Source organism: Pocillopora verrucosa, chromosome 3 (assembly GCF_036669915.1).
Source record: "Pocillopora verrucosa isolate sample1 chromosome 3, ASM3666991v2, whole genome shotgun sequence".
Taxonomy (NCBI): domain Eukaryota; kingdom Metazoa; phylum Cnidaria; class Anthozoa; order Scleractinia; family Pocilloporidae; genus Pocillopora; species Pocillopora verrucosa.
The window spans coordinates 3186886-3210131 of NC_089314.1; the positions used below are offsets into that span (position 1 = coordinate 3186886).

Consider the following 23246-nt stretch of genomic DNA (forward strand, 5'->3'; position numbering starts at 1 on the left):
TTACTAATTGCGGGTTGCGTGTGGCTTCGATGAATGTATTGTTGTTGAGGAATTGTTAAAATTGACCAGATCCAGCTATCACGACTGGTCAATAGCGCTTAACGCTTATTTACTGTAAACGACATGCCTGGCGACGTATGAGCTTTAGGAAATACCATTATCCATAAATTTCACATGCGCAGAAGTTTTGGAAGGCTTAGTTGGCCTTTCTCGTGAGCGCGTGAGAAAATGTACCATCTTCATCTAGCCACTTCCTTGCGTGAAATAGGAAGCTGATGCCGGGCACACGTACAACCACGAATTTGAAAAGCTTTTTAAAAGCTGTTTCGACATTAAAAAGTGAACGCATTTCGAGGGATATCACGTTGTAGTAGTGTGAGGTCACGAGAGTTATGTGGCCCTTTTACCTAAATAACGGGAAGAATTGTTGTCTTCTTGTCACATAAAAAAGTTTTAGCTTGATTTGTGGAAGATTCCAGCTCGTTACGGAGATCGACGTACAAGTCGCAGCGTCCTAATTTTCATGATTGTTTTGGAAAGCAAGCTGAGGTGCAGGTCTTGGGGAAATTCTTAGCCCGGTAACCGAGATTGCAGTCGAAAAACTGAGATCGTTATGTCTCTGTAAAGCCAAAAAGGTCAAAAAGGGCCGTTTTAGACCTTGAATTAGTGATAGCTCCATTCTCGGTGGGACATATGTCCCACCGTCTATATACGCTTGGGGAATGGCCGGGTTACCGCTTCATACAGGTTGACCACTTAATACAGGTTCCACAGATTGGGGGTATTATTAAAGAGAAAACGATAAACAACGCCACTTTATACCATAATTGACCAGGTCTTGTACAGAATCTCGCTCAAAATGTAAGTTCCTTTGATTTTGGGAGAAAAACATAGATAAAAAACTACTTGGAAGATTATACTTAGTTTTATTTGAGTGGTCACGTTGACCTCGACCGCTTTATAGAGGTGAAAATTACAGTGATTTAGTTGAAACAAATTCTTGACTTTGACAGCTGACCGCTTTATACAGGGTGACAGCTTAATATGGCTCTACTTAATACAGGTGCTAGAGAATGTCAACAGTTGATAATCTCTCAGCACAAGTGAAATGGAATAATCAAATTGCGTCATCTTGCGGTCAGTTGTCATTGGTTTGGGGAGGGACTAGAACAAAGAAAGTAGCGCTTCACTTGACGAGGCCAATATTAACGGCTGAAGCGGAGGCTATCATCTTGCTGATATTTCGTGATCTCCGATCATCGAATTAATGAACCCGAAATCGGGTTATCGGTTTTCAGTTTATGACTTCCTCATTCTTTGTGCTTCGTCACGTTATGGCTCGAAAAGCAGAGAAGAAGTTCAGCTGACCATACAACGCAGCTTTTATGATTACTGATTCTGGCCTAGTGTAAAGTTGGACCATTTTACGAGAAATTTTCCGTACTTATGGCGAATTAACAATAAAACGATTCTCAGATACAATTACAACAGTAGTGACAATGACGATGACAACGTTAATGACATTGACGATTGACAGTTGCAATGACAACCGATGAGGACGTTGACAATAACAGTGACAGTGAAGAATGATTCCACAACCAACATGTTCATTCTCTCTTTTCTCTTTCTACATGTCGCTGAGAAATATTTTTATTTAAGAATGTGAAATCTAGTGGACAGTTATTGTGATTTAATGTGCAGGACCGTATAACCGCGACCTCTCACCAATCGCAGACAGCCACACTTCAAAAAAACTGACAAAAAAATGCAGAACAACCTTCGAGATCGCACACTGAAGAAACATGACGACATCTCCTCAAAAAGTGCCTGCGTCTTCAGAATTCCAAGGGTCTCTCGCGTTGCTACGGAAATATGGAATGTTCTCCACGTAATGCTTAGTTTGTCGTGCCCATTAGAGCTATCTAGTTTCCCTGACCTTCCTTATTGATTCAGCTACGTGTGTAGACTTCATAATTCAATTCAACTCTCAGCAACAAAGACCGCAAAAGTTAACATGTTGAGACAGGTCGCGGCCTTATTTCGCTGCTTGCTCGTTAGAAAATGAAACAAGTTCATGGTAGACACCGAAAGTATGAGTAGAAATGCGTTTCTAAAACTTCTCGGAGGCGCCCGTAACTTTTTCTGACTGTTTATGGGTGATTTTCTTGGCTCTAAAAAAATTTTTCTCATTTCCAATTCAGTCGTAGAGTTGAAAGAAATTAGTTTATAACAAAAATACTTTATTTGAAAGAGAACCCAAACAAGAACTTAAATCAACATTCCTTTTTACAGTCAGGATTTCCCTTTGCACTGACTAAGAACTAAGGAAAATGAAGAAAAAAATCGCATTGGCAGCAAGCACCGCCAAATATTTGATATGCTTATTGCTTCTGGCCCATGCAAAGGGTTTAATAGTCCTAAGGAGGGACAACGTGTCTTCGATGTGTACGGCATTCCCGACCCCTCGCTCCTTCTGTACATTTTTGCTGCCGTCATCTGAGTTCCCAATTTTCTTGTTCTCACATTTCTTTAACCCCACGCCGCCCCCACGTGAATTAATGTTATCAAAGCTTTCAAACAGTTGTGGATCGTATTTACATTGAGCTTTTAACCTTAACAGATTCGATCAATAGTATGCTAACGAATCGCGCTCATTCCTCTTGTTAATTACGATCCAGTTTAACTTATCTTGTTCTGGGAAATCAAGCCTCTTACAAGCCATGGAATTAAATTAGGCTATCTGATATTTGTGTATACATAACTGCATCGAATTCGGTCTGTTTTGAATAATCAAGATATACAAAAACAAAAAAGTTTCTTAACCTCCCATAAGAAGCAGAATAATAGTTCAACCGGTTTATGAGGAAATGAGTGGATCGTAAAGATTCTGGCTCTGTAAACTGCGAAGTGGGTGACATGAAAACACATCTTCCCTTACACAGAAAATTTCAGCACCTCCTCTCATTTAATATGATTGGCTCAATATTTCACTAATTGAATGATTGGCGTCTATTGTAATCTGCGGTCACTTAAATGTCTGGAGATGTTTCTAAGGACTTCCGTACCAGCCTCTCGTTGCTCTAAGGAAGGGATTGAAATATCCCTCATCTCCTGCTGCTGACACAAGAAATCCTTCATGTGGTTCATGTAGCACAGTCAAATAAGACTTGTGGACATCACGAAGGTAGGACTTTCAGGTGTCATTTTTTCATTCGTCTTTGCTTAACAACTGCGCGCTTTGTGATTCGCTTGGGTGACGCGATTGATGATGGTCGAATTTATAATACTGTTGGTGGGAAGGTTGCGGTAGCGTCAAATAACGTTCCAATCGTGCTAACTTTACAAAATTTTCGTATATCTCTGCGCACACGTTCAATTACGGAATGGCTAGGCTACTGGTCGCTGTCATGTTTCATATGTTTGCTCTGTTGTTCAGTTTATGCAGATATTATTGGGGCTCCAGCGCTAATCCGTAACACAACATTAGATCTCGAGGAAGTGTGAGAATGCGACCTAGTTACTGCGCTCTTCAATAATTCCTTCTAACGAGCATAAAATAGATTCAAACTGCCGAGTGAACTGTAGAAATATGTATATACCTCGGAAAGGGTGCCGTTTTAAGTGTCAGACTTCGAAAAGAAAGCGTGTCGCTGATCTGTTTTTTTCGCGCCAGCTTGCCCCTGGTACCGTGTAAAGGTCTGCTCCTCGCTCCGTATTACAGCGCAGCGCTCCGCTAAACTTTTTCTCTCAGAACCACTATTGCCTTAGCTCAGCAATATCGATATTACTTTGTGTATGTCATCAAAATAAAAAAGCTGCTTATTTTTGGCTAAGTTCTCTTTATTCTGCTCAGCAATATTTAAAATAATACTGGTTTCTTATCGCGTGGCCCTATATAGGTGCTTATGTAATACCCATAAACCCTTTTCAAATGATCAAGATTACAATACAGACAAGCTTGCTTCAATATTTTGTAGAAACACACAGTCATTAGTTAACTTCTCTATCTCAGATCTCGCTGAATATTTACGTCGGAATTTTTTGATGGAAATACTGAACTCAGGACTCACTTGTGAAATCCAATGCCCCCCTCAGAGCTCGGTACTTCATGTGCCATACACAAATGTACTGTTTTCCAATGTTGTTCACATGTTGTCTATTTTTGCTCCGTTCAATATATTTTCAAGAATAATAAAGCTAATATTGTCACATCTTTCATTACCACGGAAATGTTGGCTAACTGTGAACATTCTTTTCGTAGGTCTGGAATCTTGAGCGTTTTGATTTGTTAGAAAAAGCTGCAATTCTTTGAGGAAGTTGAGGATTATCGGCGAACATCCTAGAGCTCTCCAAAAATGCAACGAGCTACTCTGCTCGTGGTCATTGTGTTGTGCGTATCAGGTGAGTAACTACAGTAAATCTATTTTTTCTTTGAGTTAGGAAGGACATTTTGAGGAATTGGTTTTACACATAGGAAAATCGATTAGCTACGTATGTAAAATGTCCATGGTTCGATGAGGAACTGGAACAACGGTCGGCGCGGCGCTTTTTAAAAATTTATCATCGGAATAATTTCATTTAAACTATTGCGTTATCAAGCTACTTCAACATCAATACCAATTTAACTGAAATCAGTATCTATTTAAATAACGCCGAAAATATTGCCAAGAATTCGAAAGTATTATAGAGACAAGTTAAGACAGGAAAAAACAGATCGTTCGCTTAACCAGTTAATCTTGAAACGCGACAAGCTTTCTTCGGTTCAAAGATAGTTGAAAACTTTTCCGTGCATGGTACGAGCTTACACAGTTTTCAAGTATACTGTCGGATGTTCCTTTGAATTTGTCATGCTCAAATTTATCGGCCTATAATCCTACCACCTTTACACGTTTTGTTTATAGGTGAACATAGCGAAAATTTTCCTTCTTTTTCAATTAAGACTTCGACAAAGACACAAGTTGGTAATCAAATTACGCGAGCACATTGCTACTTTTCCTCTAAGGTCAAACAGCCCACAGAGTCTGACACAATGTCGGCAAACGGAAAACAAACAATACTGCTTATTTGGATGAAATTAATCGCGACGAGATTATTTTTAAATAAATGTATCTCGTTTATGTAAACTGTTTCTTTAATAGCGGCTCCAAAAGGCTTTCTTTGCGAGCGAGTAACTTACGAATGGTATACATAAAGGGTCCCTAACAAAATAAGTAATTGGAATTGTTCGAAAGGTTATCTGTATATGCTTTTATCTCACTAAGAGGAAGGGATTATTAAGTTTCTTTTAGTTTTTTCCTAGTTTCTGAGTTGTGTTTGAAAAACAAACTCTAACACGCCCAAACTATAGAAGTCAGCTTGAGAATGTGCTCTACTGGGGGAGGGTAGGGAGTTTTGTTAAACAGCTGTACAGATCGCAAATCGAGTTTCACTTTGATCCAAAATGTATTCAGGGAGTAATTTCGCATTTCAATATCTTCAGTAGGACGGTAAGCTTAATAGTTAGAAGGTCTTGTGTGACACAGTCAAGTGGAACTAGCTTTGTTATTTCCATTTAGCTTCATTGCTGATCTAAAGCGGATGAAAATTTTGATTAGGAGTTAACCCAATCGTTCCTGTTCAGTAATTTCTGGTTACTTTGATCGGGTTCAGGCTCTAGATAAGTGTTGAAAATCGCTTTAGGACAACGCAGAGTTCTTAGGTTGGATTACCTGCATGTTTTTTTTGTGTGTGGCTTTTCGTCCAATTGGAAAGATACAAATCGAACTGAAGGTAATAGTCAGTTACCGTGACAAGAATTCATTGGCTGTGTAACGCTGGTGTGCGTGCGGTTTTTGTTATCTCCAGAACGCACTCGTTGTTTATTTGTGAATGAGCTACATTTTCCTAACGAGCCAAGTCCCTCTTCATTAACGTGCTGCTTACACATAAAGAATGCGCTCCTCAAGAATTGGTGAAACAAGACGCGGGTTAATGCCTGAAATACATATGTGTTACTGATCAAGCGTGAGGTCAAGATGGCTTGATACTGGCGGAATTTATTTTGGCGTTTTTATGGACCGAGACGAAGTCAAGGTCCAAAAACCGTAGAAAAAGAATGAGGCTGCTATCTAGCCATCTTGACCGAACAAGCTTTGTCAATAAAGGATTTACTATACACCAAATAAATTCGCTCTAATACGAATCAAGAATGGCTGGTCGATTTCCAGAGCTAGGAAACAAAACCTACTGTGTTTGCAGCACAATAAACCGTCAGAAAGTCGTTTATTTTTTCTTTATCTTAACTGTCTTCTGCCGCTTTTTGCGACTGCATCGCCGACATTGACCAAAAGTTGTGGACTTTGTAAGTCCGCTCCAAGCATTTTCTTACTTGCGTAGTTAATGCGAACATTAGTTTTGCTTCATCTTGCCCACGGGCGCTGGCACCAATATAATAAACGTGCTTAATTTATATGTAACCGCAAGTGTTGACATTGTTTCCAAGATATGCATGTTCAAAACATTTTGAATCAATTTATCTGCAGGTCATGATTTGACTTGAAATAACTTAAGAAAAATTCAGAAAAAGCTCATTAGTCTTTCTGGAGTGAACCTGCTTCCTTGTCTCAAAATGAGTTTCTCAGCTCATATTATGAATTTTCTTCCAAAGAAGCATTAGGGCAAAACTCCTTTGCTAGGTTTTTGTAACATCTCTTCAAATCAACTACTAGCAACCAAATATTGCTATCTGGTGAAACAAAGCCAGGCATTATGGCGTGCGTGTTATCCAAATGCTAGGTTATTTGTTTGTAAACACAAAATAATGAAAAGATCAATTACAAAAAAAGTTGGAACAGTGGAGATGTTTCAGGTTAGGAAAGAGAGATGACAATGTGATTACTCTTGAGTGAGGACCAGCCTACCTATCATGCCAACCTATGCAAAGAAAGAAACCTATATGTCAGCTAGCCTTTAATCATTGTGCAAAAATTGTGTCTAATGTCTAGTTTATTGATTTTGATCACCATTATCAGACATGCAAATAAAGTTCTTTGCTCATTCAGAACACCTTTAAAAATGGTTTCCTTTTTTCTTCTTCCTTAAAGGAACCTCTGCACAAAATTGTGACTTTGAGTCCAGTGTTTGCAATTATAAACAGGATAAGACTGATAACTTTGATTGGAGGTGGTATCATGGTGCTACAGATACCAAAAGCACAGGACCTGCCAAAGATCATACACCAAAATCCAATAAAGGTGAGTACTGAGTCAGTTTCAGCACAACTGTACTTTGTTAGTTGGTAATAAACCTATAAACTGATTTCTTTTAAACCTTATTTTCCTATGTTAATGGTTGTGTTTATAGTGACAGTAAGAATGGTTTTAACAGCAGGTGGGTAGTGGGAAGGTGTATCAGCTTGTAAGGAGGTGTAGCTTAACTTCAAATAGCAATTTCTCAAATGTCATTTTATTACTTGCATGCCTAAAATTCTCCTGAGAAAAGGCCAAAGTGTTTGAAAATATTTGATGAGAACAACTTCAATGCTACATAAAGCTCAAAAAATGTGCAAATGTAAGAATCTAGAACTTCCAATAGTCTTGTTGGAGACTGGGGCTGGGTTGTATGAGAGACAGTGGCAAAACAGTTAGTGCACTGGATGCCAGGAGAGAGAGGTCTGTGTTCTTGACCTGAGGGGGGTGGGGCATTTTGTATCTTGTTGGAGGCAGAATTGCCCAAGGAACAAATGGGAAAAGGGGGAGTATAGATACAGATCTGGGGAGTTAATGAAGTAATACTTTCAAACTACTTAAAACTTTTTCCCTATCTCAATATTTATTGTGCTCTACTTCTAGGTATCAAGCATTGTACAACAGAAAAATCAAAACACAGACTTCCAATATAGATATATATGCATTTATTAATAATTATATACATGTCTAAATAATGTTTCTTTCTCTATTTTTTCAGTAAAAACTATTGGTGGTAACTCCAATGGTGCAGATTGTGTGTTTCCATTCAGATATCTTACCAGAAATTATAGCCAATGTACAGCCGTAGCTCACTCTCTCCTTTGGTGTGCTACCACAAGTGATTATAGCAAAGATGGTAAATGGGGAAATTGTGTCCCGGATGGTGAGTGACCATGACTTGAAACTCTCTTAGAAAAAGATGTTCAAGACTGATGCTAAATGTCTGTTTCAGAAAGGTGTCTGTACCTCACCTTTATGTGAGGCAGCTTAGTAATTAGAAAGAGAAATATTTCGAAAGGGTGTCAGGCTAAATTCCCTAGAAAGGAATTTAACAAGAATTTGATATGACAGGTTTTAATTTTTCCATTTCTTCTTTCAGGTGTTTATTCATTGGGCTGCTATCTAACATACAATGGAAACCATATCTTTAGAGTAACCTTACCTGGTACAGTCAGGGGAACAAATGTTATCCAACAGTGCATTACTGAAGCAAAGACATTTAAAAAAAATAATAAAAAAAACCTTCAAGGCATTGGTATCAGGAATTATGGTTCTTATTACCGTTGCTACGCGGATGAAGAGGCTGATCTGCGATACAATAAACATGGACCTTCTCTTAACTGTGGATCACAAGGTCTTGGTACTCAGAACACCAATACAACATCTGTGTTCTTGTTTACAGGTAAAATGTGCATCATTTAATTGTGGCTGGGTTGTATGAGAGACAGTGGCAAACAGTTAGTGCATTGGATGCCAGGAGAGAGGTCTGAATTCTTGACCTGAGGGGGGGGGGGGCATTTTGTATTATAACTCACTTATCACACGGCACAAGATCATGGTACAGTTATCTTACAATAACCTCCCACTATTTCCATTGAAAAAACAAACAAGTCAAAGCCAGGGGAAGAAGCCAACTCAAGAAGCCAGCTCAAGAGCTTCTCATTTTCATCTTTATTACTTAACATGGAAGAAAACCAAAATGAACTTGTTTTGTAGAGTTCAGTGTTAGTGACATTGAAAAGCTGATATCAAATACTGTTCCAGAAAAAAATCAACAAAATTCTGCTGTCAAGGCATAGCATGAAAATTATTGGGAGGGTTATAAAATGAATAAACCCCCTCCTGGCTCGCTTGTATGTTGGCTGATAACATCCTTGGCTGAGAGATTGTCCTAAAAATTTCACATTTGCCCCTGAGGCTTTGCTTCTCAGCCAAATATTCACTTTTCACCAAACATATTAGCAGCCTCGAAAGGTTAATTGACTAATTACATTTGCCTTCTTGTATGTTTCTTGCAGGTCGATATATGTATGTTGAGGTGAATGGAAAGCAGAATGGAGATATTGCCCGCATCTCAAGCCCATTGGTTTCTGTGTCCCAAAAAACCACTAAGTGCTTGAAGTTTTGGTATCACATGTATGGGCCTCACATAGCATCACTTAATGTGTATGCTAACACAACATCTTTGGGATTTCCTATCTGGTCAAAGAATGGTACACAAGGAAACAAGTGGAAGCTGGCCAAAGTTGATGTTGTAATGAGCCAGTCTTATTCTGTAAGTTTTTTCCTATTGGCTTTCATAACATTGGCTTTCATAACATTGACCTTTTTTTCATGCTTGAGCATGGAAAAAAAAAGGAATTCCTTTTTCCAGGAATTTTAAAAGGCAAGGATAGGAAGTTTTAAGGCAAGGATAGATGTGCACAATAACTTGCCAACAGTTTTTAAAACAAACATCTTTGATTTCATTTATAGGCTAATGAATTAGGTATCAATCAGTCTTTATCGTATAATTTTGTACAAACTATAGAAAGTTAATTTAGTTAGAAATTAAAGTTTTGCTGGTCGTATATTGTGAATCTGTTTTTTAGCCAGATAATAAGGGTATGGCAATTTTCTGGTCATATTTGTAAAAAAAGATAGAACATAATAATATTGTCTTTATTTTCATGTAGCTGAGTGTAATTTGATCAATGTTTTCTTGCCTTTTCTAGCTGGTTTTTGAAGGAACAGCAGAAGGGAATGATAAAGGAGACATTGCTTTGGATGACATTCAGTTGGCAACTGGATCATGTGATTACTCTGGTGAGTGTTATTTGTAGACAAAATGTGTACACTTCCTGGAAAAAAAACGACTTGTAGAAAATCTTAGATGCTTGTTCTTAGTAGTATAGAACATGGCTATGAGTCTTTTCACTCCTTCAGATAAGATAATAGCTTACGGGGCTGTTATGGGACACTGTTTGATGTACTGTCTGTTTCCTGATAATATTGTGTCTTCCAACTTGCTTTCTCAAGAATTAAGCCTAGTGGTCTAATGTGCCTCTCTGAATGTGTTCATGGTAGTTGGGATGCCAACGTGTTGGTCCATTCAAATACCAGGGATGTGGTGGTATCATGCTGTTTTTGCATTCAATTAATATAACATTTTTTTGGGGGTTATTTCATAAGTTTTGGTGGCCAAAAAAAAAAGAGGTAGAGAAGTGAGCTTGGGGCACTACAGTGCTTGAACCAGATCCCTGAGGTAGAAGTTGAGGAGGTCCTGCAAGAGAGAGAGAGAGATTATTCACTGTTTTAAGAGGCATGCAGTCATTAAATATTAAGTGAAGTCAATTTTTGTTCATGTTAAAGCATTCAGGCCTTATGTACCATGTGCAAGTGGCAGCAAAAGTGCAGGTAGAGATGTAGATCACTACTTTTGTTTCTTTTTTTATTCCTAGGTGACCCATGTAACTTTCAAGATGATAGCTGTAGCTTTACTCAGGACAACACAGATAACTTTGACTGGATACGAACTAAGGGTTCCACACCCACTCCAGGAACAGGACCAACTGTTGACCACTCATATGGATCTAGTTTGGGTAAGGTTTTATTTTTTTATGATTTAATTGATTGCTAATAAGATAAACTGCTGTTGATATTGATGATTTCTTGGTAATTTTGATTATCACCTAGGCTTATTCTTGGTAAGTTCCCAAAATATTCTGTTCAGTGAAACCTTATGATAACTAGATTTTTCAAACCTGCATGGGAGAATCAGTTGATTGCTCAATCACCTTGGTGAGGGTTTTCCTGTCATTTACTATTGTTTATTGGTGTCGTGTCATTCCTTGTGTGTTGGTTCACATTAAGAAGGTTGATGAGACTTCAAATAAATTACCTGCTGGAGACAACTTTTAGAATTTAGTTACCAACAGTGAAGTGACTCAGTCACATTGTTGAGCAGCTGGTTGCAATTTTCAGATTCTGTTCCAGGGTGGAGATGGCTTCTGTACGAGTATGTTGCCCAATAGCCTTAAAAGTGTGATTCAGCCCGGGCTTGGTTGCAAACAATATGGCAGCATGTTTTCTAATGCTGTCAACGTGGTAAGTGTAAAATGCTTACTTGGTAACTTTCCTTTTGTTTCTCTGCAGGTTATTATATGTTACTTGAAGCTTCAGGACAGAACAATGGTGATAAAGCCAGGATCATGAGAACATACAAGAAGGCTACAGTCACAGAAAGTTGCTTTCAGTTTTGGTACATGATGTATGGTTCAAGCCTTGGTACACTCAATGTCTATCAGAAAGTTGGAAATAGTCTTGGAAATGCAATTTGGACTGTCTCAGGTGACCAGGGTGTTCAGAGGACTTGGCTAAAAGGACGTGTCACACTCAACAGTACAGCCCAATTTACTGTAAGTTTGGTTATCTTAGCTCTCAACAGTGTTTGAAACTTTAGAACCACAGATTGTAGTGTTGTCAGGTCACCAGCTGTTTCCATGAATTAAAATGTATTGTTATCCTAAACCTTTCAACTCCCAAGATCTGATGGTTTATTCTCCCCTGTAGCTGCTACACATTCCCTTGTAAATTAGTTATCAAATGAGAACTTGGTGCTAGATCAAGATAGCAGCTTCTACCGGATAAGTTTGAATATTCTCATTACTTGTTTGCTGAAGAAAGTATGGATATTGTAGGGAGAAGTTTAAATTTATGTCCATCACTTCTGGGAGTGAAAGGGTTAATGGTACTTGCCTCTAAACTTACTTTGCCAAGACAAACTAAAGGTACTTTTTCTTTTTACTCCAATCATCTGCAAATAATTGTGGATGCCTGAAATACTTTGGGAACAAGCTGTCATGATTAGCACTGACAACAATTATTGTTTCATTCTGATGAATTACATTTGAGATAATTTTTTTTTACTAAGAGCAAACAACAAAACCACAAACTAGATGTAATTATGAAAAACTTAATATGATATTTGCTACTTGCTATGTTAAATATGTGATTTATTTCTCCACTCCCAAAAACTGTGGGAAAATTGCAACTAAGTTATGAGTTTGTCATTAACCTTACTTTTGACTTACTGACAGAAGTTCTTTTCTTATTAAATATTGGTTTTGCATTCATTTGACTATGATTGCTTACATTTTTTTCACTGTTAAAAAACTTGCCTCTTAACCCTTTCAGTGGCAGATAAGACAATTTTAAGCATGTTGATAATTTTTTTTGGTATTACAGGTTGTTTTTGAAGGAGTAAGAGGAAATGGTGCCAAAAGTGACATTGCTATTGATGATATTTCCATGTCTTCAGGCCACTGTCCAAATCCTGGTTAGTGTACCTCTTTTTTCCTGTATCATGGCTTATGGCATACTTAAAAGATGGATTGGTCTATGATTAGGAATTGCTCAGTACAGAAAACTGCAATTTTTCTGACAGAAGGTTAACTGCCTTAATTACCAGTCATAGACAAGAGGCAAAAAAACAAAGGCAAAACTTTAAATTAGTTCTTCATATGTCATAAAACAAGGGTTGTAACATTAAAACATGCTACAACTTCATACAATCAACCTTGAATCAATACATAGCATAGAATAAAGTCCTGAGTTACTTTGATCTTCACTGTAGGGGACTGCAATTTCCAGAATGACTTCTGTACTTGGAGTAACATGGCTGGTGATGATTTTAATTGGATCAGGGGATCAGGACAAACACCAAGTTTCTTTACAGGTCCTGATACAGATCGCCTGGGTTCTTCTCAAGGTACAAGGCTATAGTTACTGTAGAAAGTAGATACAAGTGTGTCATAGTCCTTTAAACCTTTCCCATTTATTCCCACCTATCTGGTGAGAACAAAAGTAAAATTGTGCAAGGAAACAACTCTTTTTCTTCTTTGCTTTTTCTTCTTTCTCGTCATTAGGTGCCTACGCCTTCATTGAGACATCAAGTCCTAGAAAACAAGGTGACAAAGCAAGATTAGTCAGTACACAATTTAATGGAACGGCCTCCAAGAACTGCTTTACTTTCTGGTATCACATGTATGGTTCAAGCATTGGCACCCTCAATCTTTACCAAGTAGTTGGTAATACTGAAACACTCATCTGGACCCTCTCAGGAAATAAAGGAAGACAATGGTTTAATGGACAAGTGCCAGTTGGAAATCAAGCTAAATATAAGGTAGCCAAACATTGTCAGCCCCCTTTTACTAGCAGCCTCTAATAATGTTATAATTACCAGCCTTGGGAAGCAAAAGATTCTGCTAGAAGGCAGTTTCAACCAATATGTCAGTCATGTAAATGTTTTTGTCTAGAAGAGTCTCTTTTTTCCTTATTTTATTTTTTTTCCTTCTGAGGTTTGATTTGGTAATGTATGATAACAACTTTCGAATAGACTGACAAAAACACAATTTAAAACAAGGAATACAGAAGATTTGGTAAATTTTCTATAAACAAACAGAATAATGGTTAGGGCTTTACTGAGTGTCACTTGTCTAATGAGAATGTGTTATTGCTTGTAATAAGTGGCTGTACATGTATTTGTTACTGCTAAGGGTTATAGTGCATGTTGTTTGCCAGTCAAAGCTCCCTCAGTTTAATTATAAGAGACCTGAAGGGACTCTTTTGTTTGAGATCTGGGGTGAATACAGCTGTAGCTCTCAATTTTGTACTAGTGTCAACTAGTGGGTGATGTGAATAAACCAGCAAATCAGCCAGAGGGAGTTTTCTTATTTGTTCACTAAATTCTCTAGTTTGATTGAGAAAGAATCAGATAATGTAATAAGAAAAGTAAAGCATTTATCAGTTCCTAGTAGTTTTTAGAATTGGAAGCTTTCATGAAGGTTAAGTTTAGCAAGTTACCCAAAGACAAGAGCCACTTTCTTGTGACATTCAGGCTTTGATAGATTAGCACATCCCTGCCAGTACTGATGAGCTTTAATTTTTTTTGATACACACAACAGATCATTGCTGAAGGTATCAGGGGAACTAGTTATCAAGGAGATATAGCCATTGATGACTTTAGGTTCCTTCCAGGAATCAATTGTCAACTGAGTCCGACAGCAGCTGCTCCAAACTATGTTACCACTGCAGCTCCAACAACTTCATCAGCCACAACAACGCCTATTCGTAAGTTACCTTCTTGTGTACTTTCTTAAGTGCCTTTTTTGTGGAGTAACATTCTATCATGCAATAAAACTCAAAATCAAATAATGCAAATGGAAGAGTCTTGTAATGCTTGTAAGTTTGGCAACCTTTGGGAATTAATGGCAATTTGCCTAAGGTTGGGTCTTGGAGGTTGTAGGAATCTCTTTGCAGTATCATGTTCAAATATGCAACAATTTTTTATTATGCTGATCTGACTACAAGAGCTGCAAGAAACTCTTTTTGCTCACAGCTGTAAACTTGATGTAAACAATGAACTTTTTATTATCTTAGGTTATCAATGTAGAAGCATTTCTTTCCTTCCCACACAATATGTGTTTGTTTTTTGGCTGTAGAGTTGAAACTATGTCCCTGTCTGCTATTCTGTATAAGTATATTGTGCCCGGTAGGCTATTTAGTGACCAAACTCATATAGCATATTGAACTCAAATCATATTATCAGTTTTTTCTGAAGTTCCTTACTTATGTGTATAAAATGTTCTCTGCAGCAAGTGGTGGCATAAACTGTGACTTTGAATCAGACATTTGTACCTGGACACAAGACAAAACAGACCAGTTTGACTGGACAAGGAGAGCAGGCTCTACTGCATCATCATCAACAGGCCCCTCTGCTGACCATACGAAAGGAAATGGTTAGTAATGTGATAACAGTGATGCTACTTTTAAACAATAAAATAATGAAATGTTTCACTTCCACCAGGTACTTGTTACTTAGAATTTACTTTGACATTGGCAAGACATCTGCCCTGATGTCCACTTGTTGGTGAGAGATAGCGATTACTTATTGTGTCTTTCCTTAGTTATGTTGACATTCTTTTGGTGAACTGGTTTGCAGGTAATGGCTGGTACGTATACATTGAAACATCTTGGCCAAGAAAGATGAATGATACAGCAAGGCTTATTAGTAGTTCTATTCCAGGAACTACTGCTAGCAAAGGAAAGTGCTTGTCATTTTGGTATCACATGTATGGAGCAGACATCAATACCCTTAGTGTTTACGTCAGGACAGGTGCCCATGATTCAATGTTGTGGTCTAAGACAGGAACACGGGGAGACAAATGGATTCAAGGCCAAGCAACTGTGACCAGTAGAGATCATTTTAAGGTAAACTTGAAGTCAAATATTCATTTTAAAACTGTGCAATTCTTTGGGGCATTTTGTGAGATCTGTTATTTCTAGTAATGAAAGGAGCCTATGTATTGGAGTGGAATGGAACAAAATAATGGTATTGTAGATAACAGTTTTAGTGAACGACACAAAAAAACATAAAAGTGGTGTGAAACACTAACTGTAGGTGATAAGTAAGCAGAAAGAAAAAAGTAAAAACCTTTATTTTCTGCAACCCTGCATTTCTTTACAGATTGTAATGTCTGCTTCAGTTGGCAAAAGTTACCAAGGAGACATTGCTTTGGATGATATTTCTATGACAGATGGACCTTGCAACTATGCCTCAAGTATGTATTGGACAACATGTAAAATTAATTAACACCTGGTTCATCCTAAAAAATGCCTGAGATGTTCATGGGCTTCTGGTTTTTCCAATGTCCTAAGACACTAAACTATTCAATGTATGGCTGCACAGGATATCTCACAACCTAGCCATGAGCCTTGCACAGAATTGCCTAGGAATCTTCATGCTGTCATATTTGTGAGAAACTGAAGGGGTTGGAAAGGGGTTGGAAAGGCAAAGGAAGGAACTTTGAATGGAGAGACTAATATTTACTTTGCCCATGACAAAATAAGTGCTCAGAGCAGGCTCAAAAATACAGCATAACTGACTGCCACATTTATACTATTTGCTGTTTGAGGTTTATTGCTTCTTAATAAGCTCAATAATGAAACAGCCCTGAAACCGAATTAAAACCTTAAAACTCTAAGGGTGTCAAGCACCTAATTTCCCCTTGTAGTCAAAGATCTTGAAAATAGAGGAATGGATCACCAACTTAAGAAGTCTCGCTTGTTTAAGCAATTGTCCTTGTTAGTACCAAAGGAAATGTTTAGAGAAGAATATAGAGAGTATGAATACTGATGCTAGGGTGTAAAAAGGTAAACAGTAGGAAAAATTATGATTGAACCTCTCTTACCTCTATAAAATTACTGTGGCTCCACATTTTTCCTTCTGTCCACCGCCATTAACTTTTACCCTTAAATTCCAGAGATGATTAGCATGTAACTTCTCCCTATAAGAATACTCAAACTTATTTGATAGAAGGTGTTAACTTAATCTAACACCAAATTTTTGTAACTAATTAGCAAGGAAACATGTAGCAGCTAAGGAGAAAATTAACAATCATAGCTTGGAAGTTAAAGAATGAGAAGTCGCAAATTGGCTGTGAATTAACTCGTCAACGTGTGGGGAATTGTAGTATAATGGAAGTCAGTGAAATTTTATGTAAGAAAAGTTTTGTTTTTATGTCTGGCTAAATTTTGATTGACTGTTCGAATTGTTTTAATTGGACATTGCAGCGACCTGCACATTTGAAGAAAGTCACATGTGTGGTTACCAACAGGATACAACGGATGATTTTGATTGGGCTCGTGGCAGTGGAGCAACAGTTACCCCCAACACTGGGCCTGCTGCTGATCACACATTAGGATCAGCTTCAGGTATGTCTGTGGTGACACTTAGCTTTTCTAAGGGAAAGGGTGAAGATGCTTTCTCTTCACTGCCTATCAATATTATTATATATGCAAATAATGCTATTGAGCATCAGAAGGTATTCTATGGTCTAGCAGAGAAAATGTTACCAGTAGTCCTATCTCTGCTGTTGAAAACTGACACTAATAATTTTGAGACTGGAAGGCTATTCACAATTACAAGAAAAAATGTTAATAACAGTTATATATTTTTGTAAGGAACTTCGACTTTACTCTCCTCTACAGCAATATTATTTAAAAAACACAAGATACTTAAACAACTGGTGATAGAAAATTGGATAATTTTGGTTTTGACAACTGAGTTAATAATGTAAATTAGCCACTGCAGAGAGTTTCAAAGCTGACAATTCGAGCAGAGTGGATGACTAAGGCTAACACTTAAAACATCAGCTTTGAGACTCAATCTATATGGTAGCCAATTTCAGGGCGTGAAATTGCACCTAATACAGGCGCCAATGCGACTACATTTTTCACTTTGGCGACCAAATCCTGAAAATTAGTCGCCAAATTGGCGACTAGAATGTTTCATCATAACCTTACCTAGAGATATAATGAATTAAAAAGATTTGCAAAGACAAATGCGCGGCAAACTTCCTCGTTAAGTTTGTTTCCAAACGCAGCAGATGCCATAACTAGACGCCATCTTGGATTTAGGTGAGCTTAAACATTGCATATCATCCATCCTAGTGTCCCCTTTGTAGCACGTTAAAGATCTTTTCCCTAACTTAATTTCTAGAATGATGGCAGCGTAAAAAAAAGGTTTTGTTTGTCTTTCAAAATGGCAACCAACTTTTTTTGAATTGGCTACCACTTTGATGAATTTAGGAGCCAAGTGGCTATCAGAAAAAAAAATTAATTTCACGCCCTGAAATTACATCATCATCTCAGTTGATAAAGCCACAATTATCTTGTTATGCTCCCCTACTGATGCAGCACCACAGATTCTTTAGAAACTTACCCCCTTTAAACTTCGATCAAGATCTCACACCCAGCCTGTCACCATTTGCCCAAGTTGGGCTTTCTGTATAACTATACTCACAAGCTTAAAATTTTGTCTGAATACATCCAGGGTTTTACATGTATATCGACAGTTCAATTGCTCAAAGTGGGAAAAAGGCCAGATTACTGACTCCTCAGATGCCCAAAGTTAGTGCCAAATGTCTGAAGTTCTGGTATCACATGTATGGATCAACGGTAGGGACTCTGGCAGTGTATAAGAAAACAGGTTCTTCAGTGGGTATTCGCATCTGGAGACGCTCTGGGGATCAAGATGATGAGTGGCTTGTTGCACAAGTTAGTGTGTGGAGTCCTGTAAAACCATTTTGGCTTTCATTTGAAGGTCAGGTGGCTGGCAGCACAGGAGATATTGCCATTGATGATGTTGAAATATTTGCGGGCAAGTGCCCAACACCTGGTGAGTACAGGCTTGGTACTGCGCTCTTTAATTCCTAGGTTCAAAGCCAAACATGCGCTTTTGTTTCAGGCTTTTTCCCGTACAGTTAGCAAACAGTCAAAATCTGACAGATAAATGACAAATTGGAGGGTCTCAGTGTGCATATTCATGATGTCACTTACCCCATTACAGGTTATATAATTGTCAGTCTTAATACACTTCTTGAGAATTTTATAACAATCATGTGTAGAAGTTTACAACAATCATTCCTCAATCCATAGTTTCCAAGTTCCTAAAGGATGTACATTTTTTTTGGAACCATCCATCACTTTCTGTTATATTGTTGACCACTTTTGTCCTACATCTATTGTCTTATCCTCTTCCCTCTCAAAGTTGACCAAACAGGAGTTTCTCCCTTCAATGTGTTTCCATTTCAAGGGTGATGAGAAGAAAGAAAGATTGAACACCAAAACTTCTTCCAGTTGAAAAATGAAAAAAGAATAAGGACCAGCAGAGAATTCATATTTAAATCATATGGAAGTGATATGAACATTTTTTTTCCCTTTGTAGGAAATTGTGACTTTGAGAAGGGAACATGCACCTGGAGAAACACCCGTAAGGGAGATGACTTTGATTGGTTACAAGGCAAAGGTAATACACTGTCATCTACCACTGGGCCATCTAATGACCACACCACTAACTCTGCCAACGGAACCTACATGTTTATTGAAGCTTCATCACCAAGAAAAACTGGCGACAAGGCAAGATTTTTCAGCGAGACATTTAGTGCTGTTCCTGCCAAAGGAACGTGCCTTCAGTTTTGGTACCACATGTATGGTCTTGATATTGGAACCCTTAATGTGGTGCAAAAGACAACATCTGGAAGCAAGTCTGAAAACATTCTGTGGACTTTGCAAGGTCAGCAGGGTAATAAGTGGTTAAATGGAAAAGTGTCCCTCAGCAAGGTTCCAAGCTCTGACTTCTGGATCATCTTCGAAGGAATACGTGGTACTGGTTACCGTGGAGATATTGCCATTGATGATATTCTCATAACAAGTGGAGATTGTACCACATTCCCAGCTAATGCAGATCCTAACCCTGTAACAACTTCAGTACCCACAGCTACCACCCAGTTCACCCTGCCACCCACCATTGCGCCTTCATTGTACAACTGCGACTTTGAAAGTGGCTTTTGTAACTACACCCAAGAGCACATAACAGACATCTTTAACTGGACACGACATCAAGGTGGCACATATTCTGGAGGGACTGGCCCAACGGCAGATCACACCAAACAACAAGGAGTAGTAGGACCCAATGGTCCAGGGTCTCTTCAACACAAGTTATCTGCAAAGTGTATACATGTCTACTTGGGTGGGTTTCGTAAACCAAACCCAGGCACTGTTATAGTGACTTATGACGGATGTGGAGAGAGTCGCTTGGAGTTTCAGCTAACTTCTGATGGTTATATTAAATATACCAAGTACAATATGTGTCTGCGACGAAGAGGGGGATCTGGTGTTAATGCTGATGATGTTGTGTTAGAAGACAAGTGCAATGAAAAGTGGAAATTCACCTCCAAAGGTTCAATACAGCATCTACCAACAAGCAAATGTTGGACTCCATATGGTGGTAAGGCAGTAAATGATGGCAAGCTTCTCCTCAATACAACTTGTGATAACAAGGATCAGCAGTTCAGGTGGCAACCAAGTAAGTCAAAACAGAGATACTCTGATTCACTATCAGATGTTTCCCTTGTTTTGAGCACATATTGCACCTTATCTTCAAAAATAAATTTCACTTTATGCAAAGGTTTTTGGTTGCAATCAGTGTGCTATAACCAGAAAGTGTTTTAACTGAGTTGTAATAGGAGAGTTGGATGAAAAAAGGTGATTTCAGAGACGTATGAGTTAAGAATCTCAGTGTGGGAGCCCATGATAATTTATATATGCAGATCAGTAGCTATCTTCCAGAAGCACAAAGTCTATAACCACACACTTTGCATTGCTTTCTTTCTTGATCTAGCTCTCTTCATCCTTCTTCTTCCAACAGCAATCAAGAGATAATATGAACAGCATTCATATCATCTCCAGGGCTCTTGAAAGCCAATGATTCTAAATAAGATGAGAAAGAAATAATTAAGACATGAGACTGTAACCATGCATTTTGTTTATCTTTTCAGCACGTGGATGGTATGTTTACATAGAGGGATCATTCCCGAGGAAGCCTAGTGACACTGCAAGAATTCATTCTCCTTATGTCAATACTAACCCTTCGCAGACCAAGTGTCTTTCCTTTTGGTATCATATGTATGGACCTCACATAGGGCAACTTAACATCTACCGCTATGCTGGTGGCCAGCTTAACTCCCCTGTCTGGTCCAAATCTGGCTCCCATGGCAACAAATGGTTGAATGGTCAGGTAGAGCTAACAAATAACAATCCTTACAAAATTGTGTTTGAGGGTGTGCGTGGTTCAAGTTACCAAAGTGATATTGCTCTGGATGACATTCAGCTCAGCAATGGCCAGTGTACTGCAACTATGGACTGTGACTTTGAAAGTCCAGTATCCCAGCTGAGATTGTGTGGTTGGAAGCAATATCCTGGGGCTAATATCAACTGGCGTCTTGGTCAAGGCAACACATCATCAATCAACACAGGACCAGCAAGTGATCACACCCTTAGGGATGGCAGAGGTAACTAGGAAATATCTTTAAATATCAATAGAATAACTTATAAACCTTCTAAAGGAACTGGCATTGATGTACATGTATGGTGGAAAGGGGTGAACTAAGCACCTAAATCAAGGTTAATGTCTTATTACTATGTAATTGTCTTTCATATTATGTGGGTGGAAATGTATATAATAAGGCCTTTTGTTGTTGTAGGAAATTTTCAATAACAATAACTTGCATCTTTTTATCAATCTACCATCACCGAATGCCTGTAATTTTAAGTGAGAGAAAAGCTTCTCTGTGTACTAGGTGCAAATAATAAAACTAAATTTTAATGTATTTGTTGCTTTGTATTTACAGGACATTACCTTTTCATTGAGACATCATTTGTTGCCCCTAACTCTAAAGCCTGGTTGATAGGTCCAAAGATTAACCCACAGAGTGGAAAGTGTTTTCAGTTCTGGTACCATATGTATGGGAGCAGTATTGGTCAACTTAATGTTTACCTCATGACATCAAAAACAGTTCCATCTATTCCTGCTTGGTCACGACAGAGAGATCAAGGGAACTTGTGGTATATTGCTCAAGTATCCATCACAATCCCTAACTATGTTAATGTAAGTTTGACTGGTTGTCTTGAAGACTCACTTGTGATAGCTATGTTAACTACAACATTGTGCTAAATGTGTGAAATGTAGCTGGATAAATTTCAAATGCTGTAATTTTCATAAACTCTGGTAAAATTCAATATGAAAAAATTATGTAAAAAATTTATTTTGACACAATGTATTTCAGTTGTTTGAAATAGTTAGGAGACTTAGTTCAATTGTATCTCAACTACATTATAGTGCTTTTGGAAAGTATACAGTTCAAAAGTTATACTTCTAGATACAGACATTCAACCATCTAATATCCTATGTTTTGGCATAACGAGGATGGTAATATTTTGGTAGGATTGCAAGCACAACTTTTAGACACCCTATCTAAACTTTTTGATTGCTTCCCAGAAGAGTATCCTTTTAGGGGTTCTGGAGACTGGAACAAGTGCTCTCTTCCACTATTTAATTCTAGTTAACATTATTGTCAATTGTGTGATTTAAATCTGTTTGGCAGGTGTTATTTGAGGGTGTACGTGGCACAAGCTACACTGGAGACATAGCAATTGATGACTTTAAGCTCATGGATGGACCTTGTAATCAGGCAGGGTATTGTGACTTTGAGAAAGATGACTGGTGTACATGGACAAATGACAAGAGAGAGGACAACTTTGATTGGTTAGTTGGTAGTGGCAGCACACCATCAGCCTTTACTGGGCCTGCTGTTGATCATACGACAGGTTTGTTCCATTAATTATTATTATTATTATTAATGCACTTTAACTTTAAGCCCTTTTCCTTGAAGTACATTTTTAGGTAAGTTTGTTTGAGATATCTCTCTATCTCTCTCTCTCTCTCTCTTTCTCTCTCAGGTCATCTCAAACTCCTTGGAATCTCAAAATATTTTCGTTCCCCTAGTAGGTTCCAATGTGATTGCAGTATGGTATCTTTGTAAAACTTCCCATCATAAGGATTTAATGTTTCACTCAATTTTGAATTACAGTATGTTTGATGTACGCAATTTTAATGCACATTGTCTGATGACTGAGATGGTGTAGTTGTTTACAACAGGGAAGAAACATGTACACACATTTGCAACTGAAAAGGCTGTCTACTAGCCAGGTTATATCAGCATAAACAGTACATTTTATGATTCCTCCTCTAATTTTTATTCTGAACAAGATAAATATTGAAGATTTATGATTGTTTTGCAGGACATGGTATTGGAAAATACATGTTTATGGAGGCATCTGCACCAACCAGACCAGGAGATAAGGCCAGACTGTACAGTGAACGCTTCCAACCAACAGGTGGCTCTTGCATTAAGTTTTGGTATCACATGTATGGTCCTTCAGTAGGTACCCTAAATGTTTTAGTCAAGACTGGTGCAGGCAATCGGTCTGAGGATATTGTGTGGACACTTTCTGGCAACCAATTAGATCAATGGAAATTTGGGCAGGCCCCTGTTGTGAGTGCGCAAAGTGGATATCAGGTAGGAATTTGGAATGGCTTGTATTCAGGCACTTCCTTGATTAACACCCACAATGGTTTCT

The 23246-nt window shown here is 38.2% G+C and overlaps 1 protein-coding gene across 1 annotated transcript in view; it reads left to right on the top strand.

Annotated features, from left to right (window-relative positions):
- The first annotated feature begins 3051 nt into the window (after positions 1-3051).
- The window catches only part of LOC131799405 (MAM and LDL-receptor class A domain-containing protein 2), a 92333-nt gene continuing 72138 nt past the window's right edge, over positions 3052-23246 (top strand). The window contains exons 1-23 of the mRNA XM_059117130.2: positions 3052-3184; positions 4262-4401; positions 7083-7232; positions 7945-8109; positions 8326-8628; positions 9245-9501; positions 9941-10031; positions 10667-10807; positions 11361-11623; positions 12453-12543; positions 12841-12975; positions 13133-13389; positions 14171-14336; positions 14861-15004; positions 15208-15476; positions 15733-15826; positions 16839-16979; positions 18100-18444; positions 18994-20133; positions 20606-21118; positions 21458-21714; positions 22211-22433; positions 22908-23185. Coding sequence (XP_058973113.2) covers positions 4356-4401; positions 7083-7232; positions 7945-8109; positions 8326-8628; positions 9245-9501; positions 9941-10031; positions 10667-10807; positions 11361-11623; positions 12453-12543; positions 12841-12975; positions 13133-13389; positions 14171-14336; positions 14861-15004; positions 15208-15476; positions 15733-15826; positions 16839-16979; positions 18100-18444; positions 18994-20133; positions 20606-21118; positions 21458-21714; positions 22211-22433; positions 22908-23185 — 5469 coding nt within the window. The 5' untranslated portion in view covers positions 3052-3184; positions 4262-4355. The remainder of the gene's footprint in view (positions 3185-4261; positions 4402-7082; positions 7233-7944; positions 8110-8325; positions 8629-9244; positions 9502-9940; positions 10032-10666; positions 10808-11360; positions 11624-12452; positions 12544-12840; positions 12976-13132; positions 13390-14170; positions 14337-14860; positions 15005-15207; positions 15477-15732; positions 15827-16838; positions 16980-18099; positions 18445-18993; positions 20134-20605; positions 21119-21457; positions 21715-22210; positions 22434-22907; positions 23186-23246) is intronic.